At 48.1% G+C, this 24,509-nt stretch overlaps 1 protein-coding gene across 2 annotated transcripts; it reads left to right on the top strand.

Annotated features, from left to right (window-relative positions):
- Window positions 1–457: 457 nt before the first annotated feature.
- RXRG (retinoid X receptor gamma) lies at window positions 458–23,974 on the top strand. 2 transcript variants are annotated; one of them, XM_058808630.1, is made up of 10 exons: window positions 458–668; window positions 11,966–12,207; window positions 15,847–15,991; window positions 16,786–16,965; window positions 19,561–19,721; window positions 20,840–20,969; window positions 21,573–21,705; window positions 22,419–22,510; window positions 22,772–22,877; window positions 23,564–23,974. In XM_058808630.1, the coding sequence occupies exons 1-10, from the start codon at window positions 620–622 to the stop codon at window positions 23,709–23,711; spliced, it is 1,386 nt and encodes a 461-aa protein (XP_058664613.1). In that variant the 5' UTR covers window positions 458–619; the 3' UTR covers window positions 23,712–23,974. The 2 variants fall into 2 exon arrangements, with proteins under 2 accessions (XP_058664613.1, XP_058664614.1); XM_058808631.1 differs by lacking the exon at window positions 458–668 and adding an exon at window positions 1,007–1,017.
- The last annotated feature ends 535 nt before the right edge of the window (window positions 23,975–24,509 follow it).

Below are 24,509 nucleotides of genomic sequence, written 5' to 3' on the forward strand. Positions count from 1 at the left end.
CTTTTTGGGTGGGGCTGGGGATGGGAGCTGAGCCGCCAGCTCCGCTAGCCCCAGCAAGGTCCTGCTGTTCCTCAGCCTTGCATTTCCCGGGGGTGGCTGCAGCCCCAGGGCCGGCAGCACAGCTGAGGCAGGATCTGCTGTGGGATGCGGGGTGGATGTGCAGCTCCACATGGCCGGAGCTGCTGGAACCAACACTGGTGGAGCAGCACATCACCCCCTCCTTCCCCACGACGCTCCTCCCCTGAACAACTTAACCTCTCCCCCTGCTCCCGATTCCCGATCCATAGCGGAGCCGCCGTGCATTGATTGGCGTCTCCGCCGGGCGATTATGCTGCGTGCCCGGAGCGCCGGGAATTCGCGGGGAGCCGAGGCAGCCGAGCAGGGCAGCGGGCGCTGAGGAGGAGCGGGGGAGCGCGGGGGAACGCGGGGCTGGCGCGGCCCGGGCCTGGCCGCGGCCGGCGTGAGGCGAGCATGGGCCCGCGGCGAGGAGAAGCTGCCCCGGCACCCTCCGAGAGCCCCCTCAGAGCCATGCCCCGGCCCCGGCTGCGCTCCGGACGGCTTTGAAGTTTAGAGGAGGCACTCGTGTCGGGAAAGGCGAGCGATGAACTGAAGATTAAACATGTATGGGAATTATCCTCACTTCATTAAGTTTCCTGCGGGCTTTGGCAGTAAGTGTTTTACTTGCGTTTACGGGGTTAGGGGGAGGAACTGGTCCCACGGTGGCGGCGAGGGGGGGTGGTGTAAAGGGAATTAAAAAACGTAAAGGGAATTTAAAAATTTAAATTCCCAGCTAAAATTTAACCTAGCTGGGATGTGGCTGTAACCTGCAGTGCCCGTGTGCTTGTGATCGAAGCTGTCCTGTGGTTTTATGTGCTGTGAACTTCTGCACGGCCGCGCCAGGCTGCCTGAAATTCTGCAGGCTGCGCTTTGAAGTTCAGCGGATCGCTCGGGAGATGCGTGTTTGTGTCTGTGTGTGCTGGCTTGAATCTCTTCATTGTAAGAACAGCGTCAAACCGAGTAAGCATCTTTCCCATTTAATTTTTATTAACTTGTTGAGGGGAGGAGAAAATTACTTTTCAAACATAAAACACCTCCCGAGAAAAACCTTACGAGGGTTAATTCCTTGCCTTGCGGGGCTGTCTCCTGCCCTTGTGACACAGATCCCACCATCATCGTGTGGAGCTGTGTCAGATGAGCCAAGGGAGGCTGTGACACCCCTGTGCCCACCGAGAGCGAGCCCTGGCCGCAGGAACCGCGGCTCCTCTCGGGAAATGCTCTTTGGGAATACTCTTTATGTTTTATCTGAGGTTCTACCCCTTGCCCTGACACAGGGGGAATGGGTTGAGGAGCTGTGGGTTGGAGTGCTCGGCTGCGAGGGGCTGGGAGCGCCCACCTATGGACTGCTGGAAGTATTGATGGAACAAAGTGCGTGTGTGTGCAAAGTCTTTCCTTAAGTTGTTCCCAGCCCTTTAAGGTGGGGGAAGTACCTCCAGGATTCTCTCTGGAGGCCCCCATGCTGTGTAAATCAGCCTGGTATTTCTCTGCTGGAGAAGCAGTTCCTGCAGACATCACGTTGCACATGGGATGTTCCCACTATGTGTGGGGTTTTTCCCCCCTCCCTTTTTCACCAGATGCTCACCTCTGGTAATTCGCCAACTCCAGGAAAGTATTGCATCAAGTTATCCTCGAGTTTCACAAGAGCTTGACTTTTCAAAATACCTTTTTAGGCTGTTTCTGCAGATTCTCATTGGGAGAATCTGTTGCTCATGGGTGGTTTTAAGGACCCAGCAAAGACAAGCTGAGCTCTCTCCTACTGCTGCAATTAGAAGGAAACAATGAATGTGTTATTTGTGTTTGATTTATTTCTATTACAAATAAGAACAAAACAATGAAAGTGTTATTTGTGTTGAATTTATTTCTGTTACAAACTTGCAACGAACCAAAGGAAAAGTGACAGTCAAGCTGATCTTCATAGGAACCAGGCAGAGATCCCTGTAGGGACAAGGGTTACAACACTCAGCAGAGCCTTTGGGAGATTTCTAGGAGAGGAAATTGGTAATAGGAGCAGAGGGATTTCTTTTCCACCAATAAAGGCGAAGGGACTTCTCTATCTCAGTATATTGGGAGTTTAACTTCCTTTTAATATATTAAACTGGGGTTTTAACCTGCTTCCAGCTTGGTATGAGAAACAGAGGTATTTTCTGTATGTGAATGCCAGGCAGAGATGTAAAAGCATTGGCCAAGTTTTGTTTGGGATGCTTTAAAACAGTCTCTCTGTCCTGTCTTGTGCTCCCTGGATGGAGTTTGCCACTCCTGGCCGTTCTCCCCAAAAAGCCAGAGGGGCTTCCATGTCCCTGTGGCAGCTCCCTCTCCTTTGAGGGGAATTCTGGCTGGCTGAGGAAGCAGTGCCTGTTTTGGGCAAACAGCTTTAGGGCTGTGTGAGAGGGCAGCCAGGCTTTGGAGGAGGAGAGATGGTGGTGACCACGGGTGGAAGGGATCTTCCACTGCCTTGGGTCCTCACCACCAGGCAGCCTGCATCTCCATCAGGCCCACCATGTGTTCCTGGTGTTTACTGCTCCCCCATCCTTGGAAAAGCCATGAAACTCTTCCTGGAACATCAGGGTCCACACTAAGCTGTCAGCTTGTAGCATTCATTGCACGGTGTTGCTGGAGGGCAAAGTTAAGGTGATGCAGGTTCTGCTGTTCTTCTTGCATTCAGATTTCCTTTAGCTCTGAAATTCTGGGCTTCAATTTCAGCATAATGGCAAAAAGAAGGCATCAACTTGCTGTCTTTTTCTTTGCTTTCAAGTGGCTGTTGCATCTGCTTTACCTTAATTTTATCTGCATTCAGGATAGAAATAAGGTGCATGTTTTTGATGGGGTGTGCAACACTCAGTTTGATCTTAAACATCTGGATAGCACCACCAAATTTGTCTGAGAAATACATCCACAAGCTGGTCATAAGCACATGATTTGTGATGAGAAAAGGACAGTCAGACTCCAAGGTGTCACAGATGAGTTTGTAGAGTAGCAGGGAAAATGTTCAGATGAGTCAGCCTTAGATATCTAAAGCAGGAGATGTGCTGGGCTACAGGAGCAAAGAAAGGGCTTAAAAATGTGGTTTTATTTTCCAGAAGGATGCATCTCACCCCAAGCCCAGCTCCCAGGGCAAGGAAAGATGCTGTGCTGGCTGTCCTCTCTCTCTGGGCACTCTCTGGCAACGTTGGTTGGGGACAAGAACTAACTTGGCTCCTCCACAAAGTCTCTTTTATTGCTACTCATGTAACTTGGCCTGTGGCCACACCACCTCCGGCTGCAATCTTGTCAGCTCTCCCAAGCAAAGCAGGGTTAGGCCAGGTCGTTTAGGGGATAGGGAGAGGAAAACCCGCATTGTGCTGGGCTGGCTCTGCTGCCTGCCTGGCACCTTTTTCACATGTGATTGTCCCAGGTTTTGTGGCCTGCAGGATGATTTTTCCCCTGGATGTCATGGCTTGCTGTGTCCATTCCTGTAATTGTGGATGTGAGGATGGAAAAGAGCCCTTAGCGACTGGGCAACTCTGGTATCTAAGAAAATGAAATTTTAAGAAAATGAGATTTTAAATTTTGTGAAAATTTTTCTTTTCAAGCAGGAGATGCCTGCCTTCAGTTGCCTGGGGCAACCACAATTCCTGCAGTCAGTGGGATCCATTCTCCTGGGGACTTGTAGCTTCTCCACAAATTCAAACAAAACTGTAGGAATTTGTACGTGTTTTTTCCTAGTGGCTGCTGGCCAAGTGGGAATTCTGATCAAACGATAATTGTAAAAACCCTTCAGGCCTCAAATTCCACGACTTTTTTCCTTTTGTTTTTTTTGGAGACAAGGAGCTTTATCCAACTCTTGTGTGTTACCGTGGCCACCAGGGAGATGTGACACCTTGTTAGGGTGAGTAAATTTGGCTTGCAGCTCTGTTTTAATTACTTGATGTGTAGTTGCTAAAGGAGTCTTTCCCTGGTGCAGGCTCAGCAGCAGATGCTATTTTGAGGTCTTGGCCTGATTGGACTGAAATTGGACAGTGGGTCAATAGCTTAGTAAGTCCAAGGACGTTTGGACAGGACAAACAGCTTTTTGTGGCCAGGTTTTGGATGGCCCCTGTTGCAAGGGAGGCATTAGCAGAGAAGAGAGGAAGCAGCTCTTCCCACCACCTGGAGGGCTGAGGGAAACTTTCTGCTGCCCAATGTAAGGACCCTGTTGGAGAAACCCCTGCTCCCATATGTGCCACTACAGCTCCTGAGAGTTTTCCTCCTTGTTTTTAGCGCTCAGGGAAGGCTGCATTATTTATTGGCATGGAGTTGAGCAGGAAAGATGGAAACACAGAGGTCACTGGACCTTAAAAGCAAGGCAAACCCACCAACCTTTCTGTGGGATATTTGTACTGTCTGTGGGAATCTGCTTGGATGGTTAAAAATATCCCCAGAAAGGGAAGAGTTTTATGGTTCATCCTCTGTGTGTTAAACAAAAAACAACTTCTGCAGTCACAGCAGCAGAACTTTGCTGGATTCCAGTTATGGTGGGTATCCTGCTACCATCACTGCAGCCACTTTCAGGAGTGTTTCTCTCAGGTATTTCCCTTTCAAGGTCATCCCCAAGGACGAGCTGTTTGCCAGGCTGCACCTCCCACGCACACTCGTGCTCCTCTCCTGAAATCAGCCCTTCTCTGCCCACTTCTCAGTGCTTTCTGATCTGCAGAGGATGAAATATCTGCAAAGTCATGTGTCAGGCAGGGCAGCTCACACCTTTAAATGTTTGTCAACCTTTTCTCTGAAGCCTTGGGAGCATAAGTGTTTTTCATTGTTTGATGAGTTTCAGCTTTTGATTCTCTCTGATATTAAAAAGGAAACTGTGAATGTTGAGAGTATCATCATCTCTAGGCTTGCCAGGGATCTTCAAGGACTGTTTTAGGCCTTAGATGAGGTCAGACCTCAGTGCTGAACATGGATATTTCTCTCAAGGCTTTGCTGGGTGTTAGAGTTGAAGGGACATTGTCCAAAACAAGCCTGCAGCCTGTGGTGGTTAAACAGACAGTGTGTGCAGTGCTTGGATGTTTTTGGCCTCTGCATTTTGATTCTTCTTTCTGCTCAGGTGTAACCGCTGAAGCTGATGTTTGCTGCCATTATTTGTGTGAAAATCAAGGCAGTTTTATTGGTTGCAGCCCGGTTCCTTCTCTTCCTACTGCCTTCACTGAGATATTTGGGGTCACTTGTCTTTGTTTCCACACCTTCCTCAGCTTCCCCTGTGAAGTGCTTGGAGCACAGAGGTGCATCCAAAGTGCCTTATCAAGCTCACCTTGTTTCACTTTCACTGTGCTAGCCCAGACCTGGCTGTTTAGGGTTGGTGTCGTGGACCTGGAGCTTTCGTGCTCTGCAGGTGCATGTGTTGGACACCTCCACATCTGCTGTGGTGTAGATGGTGTTCTACTCCTGATTTATGAGGCCATTCATGCAAGTTTCCTGTCCCTGGATTAGGATTTTGCTGAAGTGAAGATGAAGCACAGTTGGAGTGGAGTATCAAAGCTTTGTGTACTTGCTCAGCTTCAGTAGCTGGTGGGTGAGGGTAATGCTGTTGCTTATGTCCTCAAGGGCAGTAATTTCAAAATGCAGAGAACTGAGTGTTTCTTGGGGTCTTTCTTCATTATTTTTCCTAATGTCAGCAGAGATGCTTAAGCTGGCATTGGAAATTATCCTTATTCTAAAGCAACAGTATGGACACTGTATTTCTGTGTGTGTACTTCAGCTGCTCCCTGCCACAAACAATGCTGTAATTTGCAGAGCCACTTTGAAGCACTCAGAACCAAATTCTTCTTTCTTAAGCTTTGCCCCCTTCAAAGAGAAGGCTGGAGTGTGTGCTTCTGTTTAAGGCAGCTTGTGGAGAGCTGATAGAGGCACTGGCTTCTCTGGGCAGTGCATGTTTGCAGCAGAGATACTGGAAAATCCACACAATCCACCTGCTCCTCCAGGAGAGAAATAAATACAAAATCGAGCTGCCCTGAACTTGGACAGGAAACTCCCTGTATTGTATTAGCAGGGTGCCCTGTGGCAGGAAGGAATGATGAATCTGACTCCATGTTCTTAGAAGGCTAATTTATTATTTTATAATACTATATTATATAAAAGAATATATACTAAACCATACTAAAGAATACAGAAAGGATGCTTACAGAATGCTAAAAAGATAATAATGAAAACTCGTGGCTCGACACAGCTTGACCGTAATTGGCCAATGAATCAAAACAATTCACATAAAACCAATGAAACAATCACCTGTTGGATAAACAATCTCCAAACACATTCCACATCTGAGCACAACACAGGAGAAGCAAATGAGAGAAGATTTTGTTTTCCTTTTTCCCTGAGGCTTCTCAGCTTCCCAGGAGAAAGTCCTGGGCCAAGGGATTTTTCAGAAAATATGACTGTGACATACCTGTCCAGGCACGGTAGAAGGACGAACAGCCCCACTTGTGGATCAGAAATAAGCCAATGGTGAGTGCAGGGTGGGTGTTGAAAAGCAGCAGCGAGCCCTGGTGCTCAGTGCAGGTCCCAGCTGGCCTTCCCCAGCTGTGTGGGGACATGGCCAGCGTGGTTGGTGCCCTGTGCTCGGGGCGTCCCCGTCCCTGCTGTCACCTTGCATTACCTGATGGACACTGCAGGCCTGGGTAAATGTCACCTGTGCCCTGTGCAGCGGGGGTGGCTGGCTGGGGCTGGCTGCAGCACTGGCTCCTGTCTCCCCAGCCCACCCTGCTCCATCCCACAGCTGCTTCCCTGCTGCACTGCAGCTCCTCCCCAGCTGTAGGAGTGACAGGGGTAGGATGGTCGGGATGGATGGAGAGCAGAGATCTCTGCAGCCAGGTCATGGAATTTGTGGTTTATTGCAAAGGGCCTGGGTGTAGGGCCCTGCTGGGAGCTGCCAAACACAGCTCAGAGCTGATCTGAGAGAAGTAAAGACAGAGGTAAAGAGAGAGAAGGAAAGAACATGGTAAAGAGGATGAGACAGAGCAAAAGACTAAGAGAGAGTGAAGTTCCTGTTACAATACCATAAATCTTCTGTGCTGAATATTCTAATTCTCACTAACCAATCTAGTACAATATACAAATACTACAGCATTTCCATACAGCCTATAAAAATCACTACATTACCACCCTGTGTTACATTTTAAACCCTAAAAACTCCTCTTTGGGCCCCTTCTGCCAAGCTGTAGGGTCTGCTCTGACCCTTGGGCCTGTCTGCAAGCAGAGGGTGTTGTTCCATCAAAAGGGGATTACCTTGAGCTGGCCATACCGTTGTTTTCCAGTTGTTCAGTAACTGAGGAATCTCAAAGCTTGCTTTCATTTCAATCTCACTTATAGTTTCCATATTCTCAAAATCTTTTGCCAGGCAATCATATTTATAAAGCTTTCCTGTTTCATCTTCCCCAACACCTAGCCCTGTTCCACTGCCATTTGTCCATCTCCCAGATGATGAGAGAAAATACCTGCAGTAAAGCTATTCCATCCCAGTGAACCCAAGACCTTTCTGGGTTCTGCTGGGAGATGTGGGACACAGAACATCAGTATTTTCTTGCAAGTCATTTAATTTAATTATTTTCTTTCAAAACTTGGCTCTTTGCACAGTCCAAACCCCCCTGGCTTCTTTGAACTGAAACAAGTTTGAGTGTATTCAGCTGAGCGAATAATTAACCCCAGGGTCAAGGATGCTTTGGCTTGCCTCTTTCTGCACACCTTTCAGCCATGAAAATTGCTCCTCTCACAAGCTGATAGTCTGCTAACACTCATTTCTTATATCCCTCTCTGAGCACTCTAGCCTGAAAATGAGAAGCTGAGGAGGATTTTCCCCAGCTGCAGGAGAATGCATTTCTGCTCCTGTGGTGGATTACTTAGCAGACTTATTCCAGAAAGGGACTGGAAGTCAAAATTTTTTTGTTTTTGTGGGCTTTTTGTCATCATTGTTGTGCTTTTCTAGATAGGGCCTTTATTTGAATTTGTAACAGATGGATAAAGTTGTTGTTTGGTAAATGGAAATTTAACACTGTGGATTTGACCAAGGGGTTTGTCAGAGCCTTGGCAGGACAGTGTAGCCAGGCGCTGTAGGAGCAAGCACGTCAACTCTGGTTTGTGTCATCAGGCCCTGGCAAAGCCTGGCTTTACACCTCTGTGCTCTCCAGTGGGTATTTTCATTTATCCATCCATCTCCACCAGCAAACACTCCTTTGTGCATTCACAGTTCCTCTTTGGTATCTCTTTGCTGGGATAACAGAGGTGTAACAGGGTAAAACCCTCCAGGTTTCCTGGCTTTGAGCTTTGATCCCATCCTGGGGTCTAGGGGATCCCCCTGGGCACAGCTCTGAAAAATTTGCCTCTTGTCACCATGGGGCTTGCACTGACCAGCAGCCTCCTGGTGGGAAAGCCTTGCTCTGGGTCCTTGTGCAACCTGGAGCCTCTCTAATGGAGAGTTTCAGCAATGACAGCACTCCGGAAAGGTCTGGCATAAAAGCAAACAGTTAACTCTCCTGGGTGTCTTTTCTTATTGGTTTAAATCTTCTGCATGATACTTTCAAAATAAGCCCTTTTCTGTGTTAATGGAAGAGGATGAAGACTCATTCTGCTGCTCAGCTCTCCTGGTGTGATAGATCTCTGCCCAGTATCCCCTGCAATGACTTATTTTCCAAGCTGAGGAATCCTCAGAGGCAATGTTGTTTACCTAGTTATTTAAAGAGGCGTAAAAGCAAATTCTTTCTAGGTCTGTGCTGCAGATGCTGGGGAGGACTGTGTGTTGTGGTACCACAGGTGATGAAAAATGCATTTGCTTTTCTCTGAAGCTGATAATGGCCAGGATGGTCCTTTGAAGCCCCAAGAAACATCTGAGGTGCCTGTGTGAGCTGAGGTAAGGGAGGCTCCAGACAAACAGCACAGCTTCTGCCCAGTGCTAAAGGCGCTCTGTCCCTGGGATGAAGGACTGGAGCACTTGGGATCCATTCCAAGGCAAGGATGTTGCTGTCTGCTAGCAGAAAGCAGGCTGTGTGTCTCCCTGGTGGTGGCAGGGGGATCTGCGGTGACTCTGTGGCAGCAGGCAGAGCCCTGCTCCTGCCTCCAGAGCGCCTCGCTGCCTCTGAGCCCTCTGCTGTTGTCATTGAGCCGGCTTCCTCCTGCTGCACATCGCTTTCCCACCGGGAGAATTGATCCAAAAAGCCAAAGCAAGAATTGACAAAGACCTTTTCTCCCCCTCCCTCAGCAGAATTAAGTCTGAAGCGGGTTGATAACAGCGGATGGAGTCCTCCTTGACTCTGACAAATGTCTTTAATGTTATTCAGCAAGCTGACCTTTTCCCGTCTTTATTGTGCATCTTCCCTTTGAATCAGATTTGATTGTTACTTCAGGTAGAATAACAAGCACTGTCACGTAAATAACTTTGCAGTAATGTTAAAAGGAGGGAAAAAAACCACAAACAAACAAAACACCCAAGCGCTGCCTTACTTGCAAATGCAACGGGAGAATGTATCCTCTGTGCCAGCCGTGAAAAAGCAGCTGTGTGACCTTCCCACACAACATCTTTGCCTTGCTACTCCAGGGAATCATCTCCTGTGTTGAAAAACCAACGGAGAAATAATGGTTCACAGAAATGTTAATGACAGCTAATGCTAACTAGGGCTGGTAAATTCTAAGGGAGGGAGAAAAGGTCATGGAAATCCTTAATATGAACCTAAATGCATGACCCATTTGGACTAGTGGTCATTTGATGCCTGAATATTTGAGACTGGTCCTACAGAAGACAGTATTTAGGCCTTGGCTGAGCTGTTCAGCCTCAGAGTCTGCCCTGAAGTGGCAGTGATCAGGGTTATATTGTTTTTTACACCACCTCTTCCTCAGCAGGGTTCAGGGGCAGACTGATCTCATGTGGCTCAGCTTCGTGATGTGCACTGCAGCTCTTTTTAGTGTGGAGGGAGGAAAACCCCTGTCCTTGTAGCTGTGAGAGTGCCCTGGCACATCTGCGTGGCCAGAGTCTCTGCTCTGATTTGTACAAATGAGGAAAATTAAAGGGCAAATTGTTTTGGGGCTGCCTTGTCCTGAAACTTGCGCTGCAAGCGTGTCATGAGGCATTCCTGGGTTGCTCCAGCTGCTGTGGAAGGTGCTGGCACCCAGCTTTGGGAGTGAACATGGGAAAAGGCACAGTGGAGACACAGTGAGTGGGGAGGGGGAAAACTGAGCCATGGGAGCACAAGGCCAGAGCCACCTCAGGGAGCAGAGGTGCTTCATCATAAGGCTTGTGGAGCATTCAGAGTTTCCAGGCTGGCTGGTGAGGATGTCAGGGTTTCAGAAGTGTGCTGTCCCTAGAGCTGGCTTGGACAGAAGAAATGGGACCTCAAGGAAGAGTTCAGAGCAAACTGAAAATCAGCCTGAGGCAGGCAGGCAGTGGTGCCTTCCTCAAAGTCTGCTGAGGCACCAAAGTGGAAAAGGAATATTTTGTTATTAAGCATTATCTCCAAATAATGTTTGTTGCTGTATATTGTGGATTCTTTACTTTCTTTCTTCTGCCAAGGTTGGGATTAAATGTGTGAGATGGTATTTCTTGTTTGGACTTACATGTTTATTAGTTCTTATTTATATTACAATCTCACAAACTGTGAGTTTTACAGCACTTCACTCTAACAAGCTAAAAATGGAGTTGTATTTCTTTCTTTATAAGGCCTTTTAAGAATAAACTGTCTAATTAAGAAAAGACACTTAAATTATTTTTACTTTTAACTCAATAACTTAATTACCCGTGACTTGTAATGTGGACTTTTAATTTAATATATATACTATATATAAAAATAATAACATCATATATAATATATAATATATAATATATAATATATAATATATAATATATAATATATAATATATAATGTATTATGTATTATGTATTATATATTATATTACATATTACATATTATATGTTATATATCATATATCATATATCATATATTATTATATTATATATTATATATTATATATTATATATTATATATTATATATTATATATTATATATTATATATTATATATTATATATTATATATTATATATGATATATTATATATTTATATTATACAATACTGCTCAAATTCATGAAGGAGAAGGACTAGTTTTTGCTCTAAAACTTCTGTCTTGTTTTATATATTCAATATAAAATATATATGTATAAATTTTATATATATATTCTATATTCTAAAACTTTAAACTCTAAGTCTTCTACTATGTGATATTACACACTTCTATTCAAACTACACACTCATAAATCTTAGTTTTACCATTTAATTTTGGAAGTCTTCTCTATGGTCTCAGGTTAAATGCAGTGTTCTCTTGGGGGGTCTGCACAGAAAGTCTCAAACTCTCAGTAACCAGCGTTCCAACAGTATATAACTCATTTTCCTGTATTATAACCAACATTTTGTTCTTCTCTCTTTACAGTGTGGTTTGCTGCTTGGTTTTGAGGCTGGGCTGGCATTTTAAGCTGACACAACCTGTGGTATTTTCGGGGTCCCCTGTGGCAGGAAGGAAGTGATTAATCTGACTCCATGTTAAGGATAATTTATTATTTTATGATCTCTATTATAGTAAAGAATGCTATACTAAAGGATAGAGAAAGAATACTTACAGAAGGCTAGAAGATAATAAAGAAAAACTCGTGATCTCTTCCAGAGTCCCGACACAGCTGGACTGTGATTGGTCATTAAGTCAAAACAATTCACATGAAACCAATGTTGTTGGATAAGCAATCTCCAAGCACATTCCAAAGCAGCAAAACACAGGAGAAGCAAACCAGATAATTATTGCTTTCCTTTTTTCTCTCCGAGGCTCCTCAGCTTCCCAGGAGAAGGGATTTTCCCAGAAAATACGACGGTGACAACCACCAAGGCTCTCCATCCCACTCCGTCTCTCCGTTTCTCCCTGCAGATTCCCCGGTGCACGCCAGCTCCCCGTCGGTGAGCCTGTCCTCGGGGCTGTCCTCGGGGAGCCCGGTGGTGGAGGGGCCCCCCGGCTTCCTGGAGCCCGCCGGGAGCGCGGCGCGGGCGCTGCCGGCGCCCATGAGCGCCCTGGGCTCGCCCTACAGGGTCATCGCCTCCTCGCTGGGCTCGCACCCCGTCGCTCTGTCCTCCGCCCCCGGCGTCAATTTCGTGGCACATGCCAGCCCACAGGTGGGGATGTGATGATATCTTTGTGTTCAGGATGGGTGAAGTCCCAAAAGTTGAGGGAGAGGGTTGGCTGGTGGGGAGTGCGGCCACTCAGAGCTCAGCTGGAAAGAATATTTTCTAGCATGGGAATCTGCATTAATCAGCCTTGCACAGACACACAGAGCACACCAGTTTTAAAATACCCTACAGGATTCTCAGATTTCTGTGGTTGAGATGATCTCCAAGGTATTAGAAAGTCCTTTTTTCCCAGCCCCACCACTGAAGAAGTCGAGATTCGTGGGTTCTGCTTCTCAAGGTTGTTTATTTTCTCTTATCTGTTCCATTCTGTCTCTGACCTGCTGAGGTCTGTCCAGCAGGTCGGGTTGTGGCACAGTCCCTGCCCTTGGGGTGGTGTTAACTTTTTATACTGAGAACTATGTGTCCTTTTTTATAATTTTCCAATACCTATCACCTATGTTAGACAGTCTCTCTCTACTCTTAACCAATCCAGAAGTGTCACCATCACAGCAGAAGATGGAGGACAAGAAGGACAGGACATGCCCAGATTCTTTCATCTTGCCTCTTGAACCCCCATTCTAAATCCCCAAAATTCCACTTTTTCACCCTGTGACAAATTCACTGTCATTCTACTCAAACCCTTGTGGCTTGTAACTCTTCACACAGTTGGTAATTGTTTCCATGGGCTAAAATCAAAGGCACAGGTGTTTGTGACTCCGTGCCAAGGTCTCTGAGCCCCCTGCCAGGGTCTAGAATCACCCAGGGCAGCCAGAGAAATGTCCTGGGTTCCCACACAGGATGAAGAAATAGAGCTAATTTCCAGCTTTGTTCTCGCTGTGGGTGCAGTCCAGCTCCCCTCTGCTGCAGTGTGTAATTACTGTACACGGAAACAGGATAGCCAAGGGCTGCAGTGTGTGAAACATTGCCCTTCCTCCTGCAGAAGCATGTCTGCTTCATTTGTTTATCTGGAAAGGAGACAGACTTTCTAGGGAGAGACAAATGTTAATGCTAAATGCCAGCCACCTACTGTGTTGCATCTCAAGCTGGCCTGAAGCAAAATTGAGCACTCCCATCCTTGCTGCCTGTGCTCACGTGGGTGCTGAGGTTTCCCTTCCAGACAGGTGTTTGGGCTGGAGCCTCCCCAGAGCCATGGGAGGGCTGGGAGCCTCCCAGGGTGGCTCTGTGGGATGGAGACATGCTGCTCCAAAAGCCTGGAACTGCCTCCTGCATTTCTGGTGGCACTGTGGCATCTCGACAGAGAGCTGAAATGTTCTGGGTGTCCTGATCTAAGTGAAAATTCTGCCTCTTAGGAGCAAGATTTTGAGCTTTGTTAGTGGGACCTGAAGGTGGGAAGTGCTCAGAAGCCTTGGTGTCTCCTGCTGAGGAAAAAGCAAGGAGATGGTCCCCAAGCCCTCTCTTCCCATACCATGCTGCTACTCCTTGGAATGCCTGAAGCTCTTCTTAGTGCCTGAAAGGCTGGGAAAAAATAGCATGGGGAGGCCCCTGAAGAGCTCTGAAAGAGGATGATGTTTGGCTTACCTTTCCCCAGCATCCTCAACTCCTGTGTGGGCCCCAGCTGTCAGCAGTGGGAATGCTGGAGGATCCCTCATCCCCTTGCAGCACCCAGCTGTTCCCCGTGGATCTGATGGTATTTGTGCCCCTGACATCAAGGACAGAAGGGCTGGACAGGAAATTGTGGCAGCACTGGCCGGTTGGAAGCCTTTCCTTTGGGACTGGGGATGCTCTGGGAAGTGGTTTCCCCAGCCTGGGCCCTGTGCCAAGTTCCCAGATCCGAGGAGAAGGTTCCATTTGTGTTGCCTCTAATGCAAGGAGACGGCTGGGCCCTGGGGATTCAGCAGGGAGGCAGCTAATGGATTTGGGTTCAAGCAGTTGTCCCAGATATCATCCATGATTGCACTTCACCTGCAAGAGTCAAGCTCTAAGGACACTGATGGATAAAACTGCCCTGTGTGTCCCCCTCCCCTGTACCCTCTCTCCCTTTTATTCTTTCAAAGTGCAGGCAGGGAGGAAGAAAAGGTGGTACCTGAGTTCTGAGTAACATTTTAAACCATAAAAAGGTTCTCCTGGCTCAGCATTTTGCCAAGATGATGGACACTTGTGGGGAGGAAGGGGTTTATTTCTCTTTTCCTTGGCCTGGATTTTGAAGCATAAGGATTTACAGTTGCCAGTGCTTGGTTTGAGTCTCTGCTGGGGAGATCAAACCTCTGTTCCTCTGGGCAATTTTTCCCAATACACTTATATGTCCTACTGGAGCAAAACCACTTGGCTCCTGATTTTTGCTGGATAATTTTTATTTTCTGTGTTATTAAAACATTTGAAGCTTGAAAATGAAGGGATAGCGGTGAGGGAAGATGAGAACAGGCTTCATCCTTTTTATTTTTCTAATGACACATCAAAAAATTCCAATGGGATGAACCTTTGTTCTTTACCAAAATTTTCTGTGGAAATTACCACTTTTTTTTTTTTGGAAATGTGCAGTTTCTTGGAGCAAATGGAGAAATTTCAGCAACATGCATGGAATCCACTGTTTTAAATGTTACAGAGATTGCAATGAAGGCTCGAGCTGGGTCTTCATCCAAATTCTTGTTTTCTGTCCTTGCTTCTGCCTTCTTTGAGCTGATAAATTGGCACAACTGTTCCAAACAAACCCAGGGATGGAACAACCATCCCCAGCCCTCAGCCCACAGCAGTGGGGAAGGTGATTTGGTGGTGTATGGTGGGCTTGGAGAGAGATTGTTCTGCCCAGACAGCTTTTGACAGGACGTGCTCAATGGCCCTTAACCCTCCCTGCCCTGCCTGACGTGGCTCCAAAGCAAACAGCAATAAAAGGAAGCCCTGGGCAACGTCAGGCTTTGGTCTCTAATCAATGTGGGTTTGTAACCTTTAACTTCAGCAGCCAGGAGCAGCTCCTGGGGATCTCAGCTGGGGGCTCTGCATCCTTTGCCTGCATCTCACAGCTGCTGATTTTTCAATGCTCAGCCTGATCCCCCTTTTTTTTTTTTTTTGTTTCTTTTTTTAAAATAATCTGGTAACACCAAATCTACCACCTGTGATGGTGTTTGGGAACCTAAGTCCCAGAGAGGCACCAAATGGCCATGTATTCATGTGCATATGCAGATATTGTGAGTCAGGGAAGCTAACCCACTAATTTTTATTTATTTTTTTTCTGTTCTTAAACACCATTACAGCTTCCCTAGCCATGCAGCAGTGCAGGTTTGATTGTAACAAATCACCTGTCTGCAGAGCTCTGCTTTACTAATCTGTTTGTGTTTGTGGCTGCCAGCAGCCAACAATCAGCATCCTCTAATGAAGCAGCCAGGATCCCACCAGCCTCATGGCTTGGAGGCTGTAACTGAGCAGCTGAGGGTAGTGCCTGCCCTTTTCCAGCTCTGCTTAGTCCTGGCTTTGGTTACAACATCATGCAGTGTCTGCTTTAGTGCCTGCTTAAGCCTCTCCTGCTGGATTCAGCAGAGGATGTCTGTCTGTCTGCCCAGGGCAGCCCCATGGGGGTAAGCCTGGGGGACAAGCCTGGCAGGAGCAGCAAGGGAAGGGTCAGCTCCGTTTGGGGATGGTTTCACTGAGATGTGAGTCTCTCCCCTCTAACCTATCTTGTGGCTTCTGCAGCTCAATGTCCTCAACAACGTCAGCAGCTCGGAGGATGTCAAGCCCTTGCCGGGTCTCCCGGGGATGGGGAACATGAATTATCCATCCACGAGTCCAGGATCCCTAGCCAAACACATCTGTGCCATCTGTGGGGACAGGTCCTCAGGTAGGAGGCTTTCTCTCTTGGGGAAGGCTTTGTGCAGTGAGAACTCTCTTGGTGCTCTGAGACTGTGCAGCACTGAGCAGTGTGGAGGCTGTTGGGGCCACACTGGCATGGCAAGCTCATGGCTGGGTCTGGCTGGCTGTGTTGCAGATTTGTGCCCAAAAGTGACCAAACCTAAACACTGTGCTCTTCTCCCTCGTGTGTGTAACCTCATTTTACCTTCTGTCCCTGTTTGCCAAAGGTAAATCTACCAAAATCTCTGTGTTCCCATCTCCCTGTGCTTTGTGTCAGCTGGGCTCTGCCTGTGCCTGGGTTTTCTACAATATCCCAGTGAGCCTTACAAGCCTTCCCCATTTCTGTGTTCCCATCTCCCTGTGCTTTGTGTCAGCTGGGCTCTGCCTGTGTCTGGGTTTTCTACAATATCCCAGTGAGCCTTACAAGCCTTCCCCATTTCTGTGTTCCCATCTCCCTGTGCTTTGTGTCAGCTGGGCTCTGCCTGTGCCTGGGTTTTCTATCATGCCCCAGTGAGCCTTGAAAGCCCTCTCCATATCAGTGCACCCCATTTGCTGCCTGTGGCTGTTGTGCACCTCAGATGCTCCACATCACTCCACTGGCATGCAGCCCCTCCTTATCCCAGGAAAAACAGTGGTCCTGTGGTTTGACTGCTGCTGCTAAGACTTGAAGCCAGTTCAAGGTGATACCCTGCAGTTTTCCCACCTTTGGATTTGCTTTGAGCTCCTCCACGCTGGAAGGAAAGGCAAAAGCCTGCCTGGCCAGCCATTCCCTTGCCTCCCCAGGGAAGCACTATGGGGTGTACAGCTGTGAGGGCTGCAAAGGCTTCTTCAAGAGGACCATCAGGAAGGATCTGATCTACACCTGCCGGGATAACAAGGACTGCCTGATCGACAAGCGCCAGCGCAACCGCTGCCAGTACTGCCGCTACCAGAAGTGCCTCGCCATGGGGATGAAGAGGGAAGGTAGGGCTGCTGGGAGCAATGGGGTTGGAGATATTTTCCTCCATTCATTAGGATAAATCAGCCTCTTGGTGGCCCTCCAAGGCTGGTGCATTCATCAGGGGGTTTGGGACCTCATTACGTAAAGGAAATGGGAATCGTGGTTTGGGTTGGAAAAGAGTTTTAAGATCAAGTGGAACCATTGGCCCAGCAATGCAGATTCCACCAGTGAACCCTGTCCCTAAGTGCCACATATGCCTGTCCTTTAGATACCTCTGGGATGGTGACTCTGCCACCTCCCTGAGCAGCCTGTTCCCATGTTGGACAGGGTGCAAAAAATTCTTCCTTCTGTGAAGGCTTTTTTCCTAATAAGGGCTAATAAGGGAAGAGACTGATGGGGAAGCTGTTACAGTGTATTTTTCTTCTCACCTAATCACACACATGGGTGAGTATCGAAGCTTTTAACTGATCCTGACCCAACCTTGCCTCTAGTTAGTGACTCTTAGTGGCTTGGACCCCTTGGAAACCTGTAAACTTCTGCTGGGACCTAGCAGTGAGGGGTCCTGCAGCCTTCTTGTCTCTTTTGTGAAGAGCAGCTTCCATTTTTTTGTTTTTGATTTGCTGACTTCATTTGTCACCACCTAATTCTTGTACTGGACGATAAGGGTGAATGATTTATTTCTATCTCTCATTTTATAGTTCTCTGTCATTTCCCCTCTGTCATTTCCATTCACCTGCTGAGCTGGATTGTCTCCCAAATTATCCTAACAGATGCAACGTCAGGAAGTGACAACCAACACAGCATTTAAGCTCCTTTTTTGTAAGATAAAGTAACAGAGCTGCCCAGGGAAGCAGCTGTAACACTGGGCATGAGCTGATTCTCGTCCTGCAGCATCACCAAAGCTGTGCTGCCTCAAACTCACAGGGCAGCAGGGGACTGCAGAATGCCAGGCTGGAATCAAAAACTTAATCCCAGGCATAGCTCCCTCTTCCAGCCAGGTGCAAAGTGGTTCAGAGGACCAGGGTGTTAGCACAACTTCCTTTTGCAGAGAGTGAAAATTTAAACCCCAGGAATCTGGTGGATCCTGTGAGAGTTTGGCTGCAGCAGTCACTGGGAGCTGCAGAAACTGGGGACAGAGTGCAGCTTGAGTTCAGGGGCTGAGTGATGGGACTGGTATTTCCTTGCCATGTTCTTTCTTACAGTAAGATTTTGGTGACTTCAGAAACACTTGCATGGCTTTTTCTGCACAAATATTCCCCCCCAGCAGGCTGGCATATACTTGTGTCCTGTGTAGCCCTCCCTCACAAGTACCAGGCTGGATGCCCACCTTGATCCATCTCCTTGGGTGCTACCATTTCACCCCAGCAGTGAACTGAACAAATATAATGCCTGCTGGTCACTTCTTAAGCAGGATTGTTGTATTTCCCTTTGGGATTTCTTAAAAACAAACAAAAAAAAAGTGTACCAGGACTTTTGTTGCACACAAGATACACAGGTCCTACACTGACCTGTCTTACACACGTCCTGGGAATTAGAAACTGAGCTTTGGAGAGAATTTCATGTTCTGTGCCTTCTTTAGAAAATATACAGAGGGGAGAAGGGAGTGAAGGTGTTGGGGTGCTGATGTAGAGGGAACTTTCTAGTGGGGAGGATCAGGAAGAGAGGTGGTGGAGGGAGAGGTGATGCCAGGACTGGGCCAGGCTGGGTAGGATTTTGCTCAGGAATGAGACAAGCAGCAAGTGTGAATCCAGCTGGGGTTTTGGGACTGTCTAGCCCTGCTGCTGGATGCTCTGGCTGCTGTGGGATTGTTGAAAGCATTCTGGGATTGTTGGAAGCATGCTGAGAGCACAAAAACCTGTCTGTGAGTGCAGGAGTGCTGAGTGCTGCCTCTTCCAGCACTCAGTGACAGCCAAGTCCAGACTGCCACCTGGAGGCATCAGTTCCTCTTCCCTCTGTTCTGGAGCTTCATACTTTGGAAATCACAATCTTTGGTCAAATTTGGAGGCTACTGGTCTGCAGCAACCTCAGAGTTCTTGGTGTGGGAGCAGCCATTTTAATGGGTGTACATCTGAAATACCCATTTATTGTAAAATGCCGGTCTACTGAGGGGAGGAGAAAATGATGAATCTGACTCCATGTTCTCAGAAGGCTAATTTATTACTTTATTATACTATATTATATTAAAGAATACTATACCATACTAAAGAATACAGAAATGATACTTACAGAATGCTAAAAAGATAATAATGAAAACTTGTGACTCTTTCCAGAGTCCTGACACAGCTTGGCCCCATTTGGCCAAAGAGTGAAAACAACTCACAGCAGAATCCAATGAAGCAATCACCTGTGGGTAAACAGTCTCCAAACACATTCCACATGAGCAAAACACAGGAGAAACAAATGAGATAGGAATTGTTTTCTTTTTCTCTGAGGCTTCTCTCGCTGCCTTTAAGCTTCCCAGGAGAGAAACCCTGGGTGGAGGAAATTTTTAAGAGAATGTGAATGGTATTATTTTCTGTTGCTTCCTGCTTGAGGGGGTTTCCATCCCACCTGTGGGGACCCCCTGTGAGCAGATGAGCGTTGCTGTGGCTGTAGAGAGCCGTGCTTGTGTCCCACAGCTGTGCAGGAGGAGAGGCAGAGGAGCAGGGAGCGCAGTGAGACCGAGGCCGAGTCCACGAGCAGTGGCAGTGAGGACATGCCCGTGGAGAGGATCCTGGAAGCTGAGCTGGCAGTGGAGCCCAAAACAGAGGCCTACAGTGACATGGGCACAGAGAGCTCGGTAAGAGCCCCTGGCAGCACCTGCAGCCAGAGATTGGAGCTGGGATTTGAACAGACAAGCACCATGTGAACAACAAGCATTGTGCAAGGGGGTTTTGCTCCACAGCACCTAAAAATCACCAACAGTTTCTCTTTAGAGATACTCTGAATGACAACTATATGTTATTTTCCAAGCATTTTTTCCCCAGTCTCTTTTAGTTTCAATGAGGAATCTCCTCACTGAAATAGATGCTGGAGAGCCTGAGCCCTGTGCTGGCTTTCACACGTGCATAGCCCTGAACACTTCTTGTCTGCCCCTGGCTGGGGTGGAGCTGAACACAGCAGGTTTACTGCTGTGGTTTTGCTGGTTTGGATGGAACTGGTGCTCATGCCTGTTCAGGGGCTGCTCCCTGGCTTTTGGATATGCCCTGGGGAGCAGGACTGGAGCCAGCCATGAGGGACTTGCTTTGCAAAGGGTAACAAGCAAACAGAAAAGTCTAGCAACCAGCTTGATGCCCTAAGGCATTTAGCTTTCATATTTTTCAAATCTTGTACTGCTTTAGTGTATAACTCTAAACTCCATATAGAGTGTCAGCTGCTGTCTTCACATTTTGGTCAGACAAAACAATCCCTCTGGGCCTGAAGCTCAAGGACACCCTACAGCCTCAGGCCCCAAAAAGTATAAACAAAAGTGAATTGGGGGGAGCAAACTGGGGGAATATGACTTCATTACCTGAAGCTGTAATTGGAGGATTAACCCTTGAAATGGAAATGGACCAAACTTATAATTGTCTGAAAAACTTAGCGTTGTCCATCTTGGGTGTAGCCCCTCTTTTGACTGCCCAAGGTGTGCCTATTGAAGACCTTCAATAAATACCTTTTTTTACCCTCTTAATCTGGTCTAGCCTCTGTTCTGGGTGGCCACTCCAAGGCATCAAGCTGACTTGGCTGGCTGCAGAGAGGACAGTGGTAACAAATTCCTGCTCTCCCCAACAGCACCCACCTGAGATTATTGGCAGTTTGGATGTTGTGCTTGTGGCATTGAGTATCGTTAACTCAATTGCGATTATCAAAGACTTTCCACTGATGAATTCTCCTCTTTTCCTCTGCTCTTTTCCTTTTGGTACCCCTCTCTGTTAGACAAATGACCCTGTCACCAACATCTGCCACGCTGCTGACAAGCAGCTCTTCACTCTGGTCGAGTGGGCCAAGCGCATCCCCCACTTCTCCGACCTGACGCTGGAAGACCAAGTCATTCTCCTCCGGGCAGGTAATGTCCCCCACCTGTGCTGTCCCTGCTGCCCCTGTCCCTTCTCTGGGCTGTGTGAGAGCCAGCCAGGCTGGGTGGTGAATGTGCAATCCTGAGCCAATCCATTCCTCCATGTCCCATTCTGAGACACGATGAGAGGTTGGCAGAGGGTGTGGATGGGGTGTAGAATCTGTTGTTTGTAAAGAGATTTGAGTTGCTAGGAATGTGGTTTTTTAGGAAGAAAACACAGAATATTTTTCCCCTTTTCTTTTTTGTAATTTTAATTGTTTTCCCTTTGAGCCAGTTTCTGCTCCTTGCTTGCTGCTAGTCAGGGTCACTGAATCATAGAATATCCTGAGCTGGTAAGAACCTGGAAGAATCATCAAAGTCCAACTCCTGTCCGTGCCCAGAACAACCCCAAGTATCACACCATGTGCCTGAGAGCATTTCCCAGCTATTTCCAAGGGATTTCCCACCTCTTGCAAGGGATGCACTGGTACCTGGGGTGCCAACTCTCCCCTGAGTTCAGTCCAAAGCCAGCAGGGAGAAACCAGCTCTGCTGCTCTGTCTGGAACTGCTTTTTGGCCAGACTGCCTGACGTGTCCTGCCCTCCTGTGCTTGCAGGCTGGAATGAGCTGCTCATTGCCTCCTTCTCCCATCGCTCTGTGTCGGTGCAGGATGGGATCCTGCTGGCCACGGGCCTGCACGTGCACCGCAGCAGCGCCCACAGCGCCGGCGTGGGCTCCATCTTTGACAGGTACGTGGCTGCCATCCCCCAGCAGGGCTGGCCAGGCTAGCTCTGCCTTCCCCTCTGAGTGGGAAACATGTCCTTAAGGGGAACTGGAGCAAAGCCTGTGTGGTTTGGGGCAGAAGTGGCTTGGAAGGAGCAGGGGATGTTTGACTGACTTAAAAAAACAAGAATGGGGTGAAAGCACAGTGAGAAGGGATTTGCAGCTGTAGAAGCAGATGTTGGGTTGGGTGTGCAGGGGGAGGAATGCTTCTGTCTAGAGAGTTTGCTGTGGCTGTATCTAGGCCTAATATTGCTCACCAAGAACTTTAGATGGCAAAGCCTCAAACCCTAACTTGTTTGTGTAACAAGTGCATGCATATTGTCCCTGCCGTGCCTGCTCCCTGCCTGGCAGGACACTGCCTCACCACTCCTTCACACCTGGCACACGTAAGGACAGTGCCCATGTTTTGCACCACACAGTAAAAAGTGGAGAAAACCCATGTGGTTTTCCTTGAGTGAGTGCAAATTGGGAGTGCTGTGTGCTGAACAAAGTGAGAACAGGAGCAAATTTGATGCTCAGGATGTTGCTGATGCACTTGTGGAACAGCAGTGTGGGGCATGGCTGTGCCTCAAAGATGCCTCTCTTCCCGCAGAGAAGAATTGAGGGTGTTCCCAGTGCCTTTTTTTCAGTGGAGAAACTGGTCTCTGACGGTCTGCTCACCCATGTCCCCCACATGCAGGGTTTTGACAGAGCTGGTGTCCAAAATGAAAGACATGCAGATGGATAAGTCGGAGCTGGGGTGCCTGCGAGCCATTGTCCTGTTTAACCCAGGTAAGCCCGAGGCTGGGGACAGTCCCAGGTGACAAGCACTCCAAGCAGGTCACTGTGATGATGAGCATCAAGGCTGCAGACAGATTTCATGCTTTGGGTTGGAAGGTTCCTCAAGGACCACATCATTCCACCCCTGCTGCAATGGGCAGGGACAGCTCCCAGCAGCCAAGATTTGTCCCATTCCTCTCCTGCCAGTGCACACAGTGCAAAGACCCCCTCTGCAGAGACCTTTTCCCCAGCTGTATTTCCTCCCCTGACCAGATGCCAAGGGTTTGTCCAGCCCCTCAGAAGTGGAATCTCTGCGGGAGAAGGTCTATGCCACGCTGGAAGCCTACACGAAGCAGAAGTACCCTGAGCAGCCAGGGCGGTGAGTGCCCCCGGCAGGGCAGCGTGATTCCCACCCTGCAGAGAGGATCCTGGCTGTGCTGGCTCTGCCTGAACCACAGTGCCCAAATCCCCAGCCTTGAGGGTGCTGTGGAGCTGGAATTTTGTTGCTTTCTAATCCAATCCTACCCTCTGCTGGCCGAGCTCTTGAAGTGCCGGCAGCTGGGTCGGTGCCTGCGGAATCTTCTGCTGGTTTTTGCTCTGGCTGTCACCACAGACACTGCCAGTGGGCTCTGGCTGTCACCACAGACACTACAAGTGGGCTCTGGGCAGGGGGAACAGGCTGCCAGCTGCACCCCCTTCCCAGATGTGCCTCCAAACCAGAGGCAGTGGCTGGCAGCTGAGGGGCTGCACACACTCTGATAGCCTGGGGAGTTTTTGAGCATAGATTTAAAGGGTACCATGGAGATATGGGTCATGTTAAGATGTTCAGATCTGGATGTATCTTCTTTTTTGTTTAAGTTTTAAAAATGCCACATTCTGGTTTGGAAAGGTACATATTCCCACCACATGAGGCGACAAACGCTTATATTGAAAGCTTAAGGGAATCTAAGTCTGAGAATGCCCCAAAGCATTTTTTGGGGAGAATCTGGGCTGGTGCAGGCTTGGAAATGGGTGGGAGAGGGCAGGCAGTGCCTCCCTTGTGCCTCTGACTCTGCTCTTTCCCAGGTTTGCCAAGCTGCTCCTGCGCCTGCCGGCACTGCGCTCCATCGGGCTGAAGTGCCTGGAGCACCTCTTCTTCTTCAAGCTGATTGGAGACACCCCCATCGACACCTTCCTCATGGAGATGCTGGAGACACCCCTGCAGGTCACTTGAGGGTCTGTCTGGCCAAAGCCTGGCCCCCTGTGCCCCTGCAGAGCCTCCTGCCCCTGTGCTCTGAGCCTGTGAGAGCTCCAGAGATGTCCTTGGCCCTCCGCTCCTCCTCGGTGGGATTGTCGTGGTTTTGGACAGCTGTAAATCACCCCCTTGAGCCCTCCCTGGCCTGTCTGGGGGGGTCACAGATCCTCTACCCAGCTAACCACCCCCCTGCCCCCCTGTACAGATAATTGCTTTAAATTATTTTTTCATTCTCAATAAAAGTCAACAAAACAAATAAAATATTACGAGTGAGGCACTGATTGGAGTGGAAGAGCAGTGTCTTCTTTTGCTGTGGTCACAGGTCCAGCTTGGGGTGGGGCTGAGGGTTCCTCCTGACACTTTTGAGCTGCCCAAATCAGGGCAGGAATGTCACTTGGGATATCTCTGCTTGTGCTGATGGACATGGTCCTCTGGCTGAGAGAAGACAGGTATTGCTCCTTCTTGTTTCTGCTAAGGAATGACCAAGAGAAGCTTGCTGCTGTGAATCAAAACATTTCATTCCACCATCTTAAACTCTTGGGCTCTTGGAATTCTTTGAGGTTCTAAAGTAATATTTAAAGTAAGTTTTTAATGTGTGAGAGGGTGGTTGTCTGGTGTTGGTTGGTTGGTTGGTTAGTTTGGTGTTTTCTTTTCTGAGCTAGTCTAGCCACTGACAGAAGAACCAAAGTTTTTCATTTTGGTCCAGGTGGAGCATTTTGAAGTGAAGCAGACCTTGTGTGCTCATGGATAACTTTCCATTTTCCTGATTTTCCTGAA

Source organism: Ammospiza caudacuta, chromosome 7 (genome assembly GCF_027887145.1).
Source record: "Ammospiza caudacuta isolate bAmmCau1 chromosome 7, bAmmCau1.pri, whole genome shotgun sequence".
In the NCBI taxonomy this organism is placed as follows: Eukaryota; Metazoa; Chordata; class Aves; order Passeriformes; family Passerellidae; genus Ammospiza; species Ammospiza caudacuta.

Excerpts from the sequence above, each read along its gene's own strand:
- RXRG (XM_058808630.1), top strand. The coding sequence starts at position 620 with ATGTATGGGAATTATCCTCACTTCATTAAGTTTCCTGCGGGCTTTGGC. Across the intron at positions 19,722-20,839 it reads ACATGGGCACAGAGAGCTCG|ACAAATGACCCTGTCACCAA; the intron begins GTAAGAGCCCCT and ends CCTCTCTGTTAG. Across the intron at positions 22,511-22,771 it reads CATTGTCCTGTTTAACCCAG|ATGCCAAGGGTTTGTCCAGC; the intron begins GTAAGCCCGAGG and ends TCCCCTGACCAG.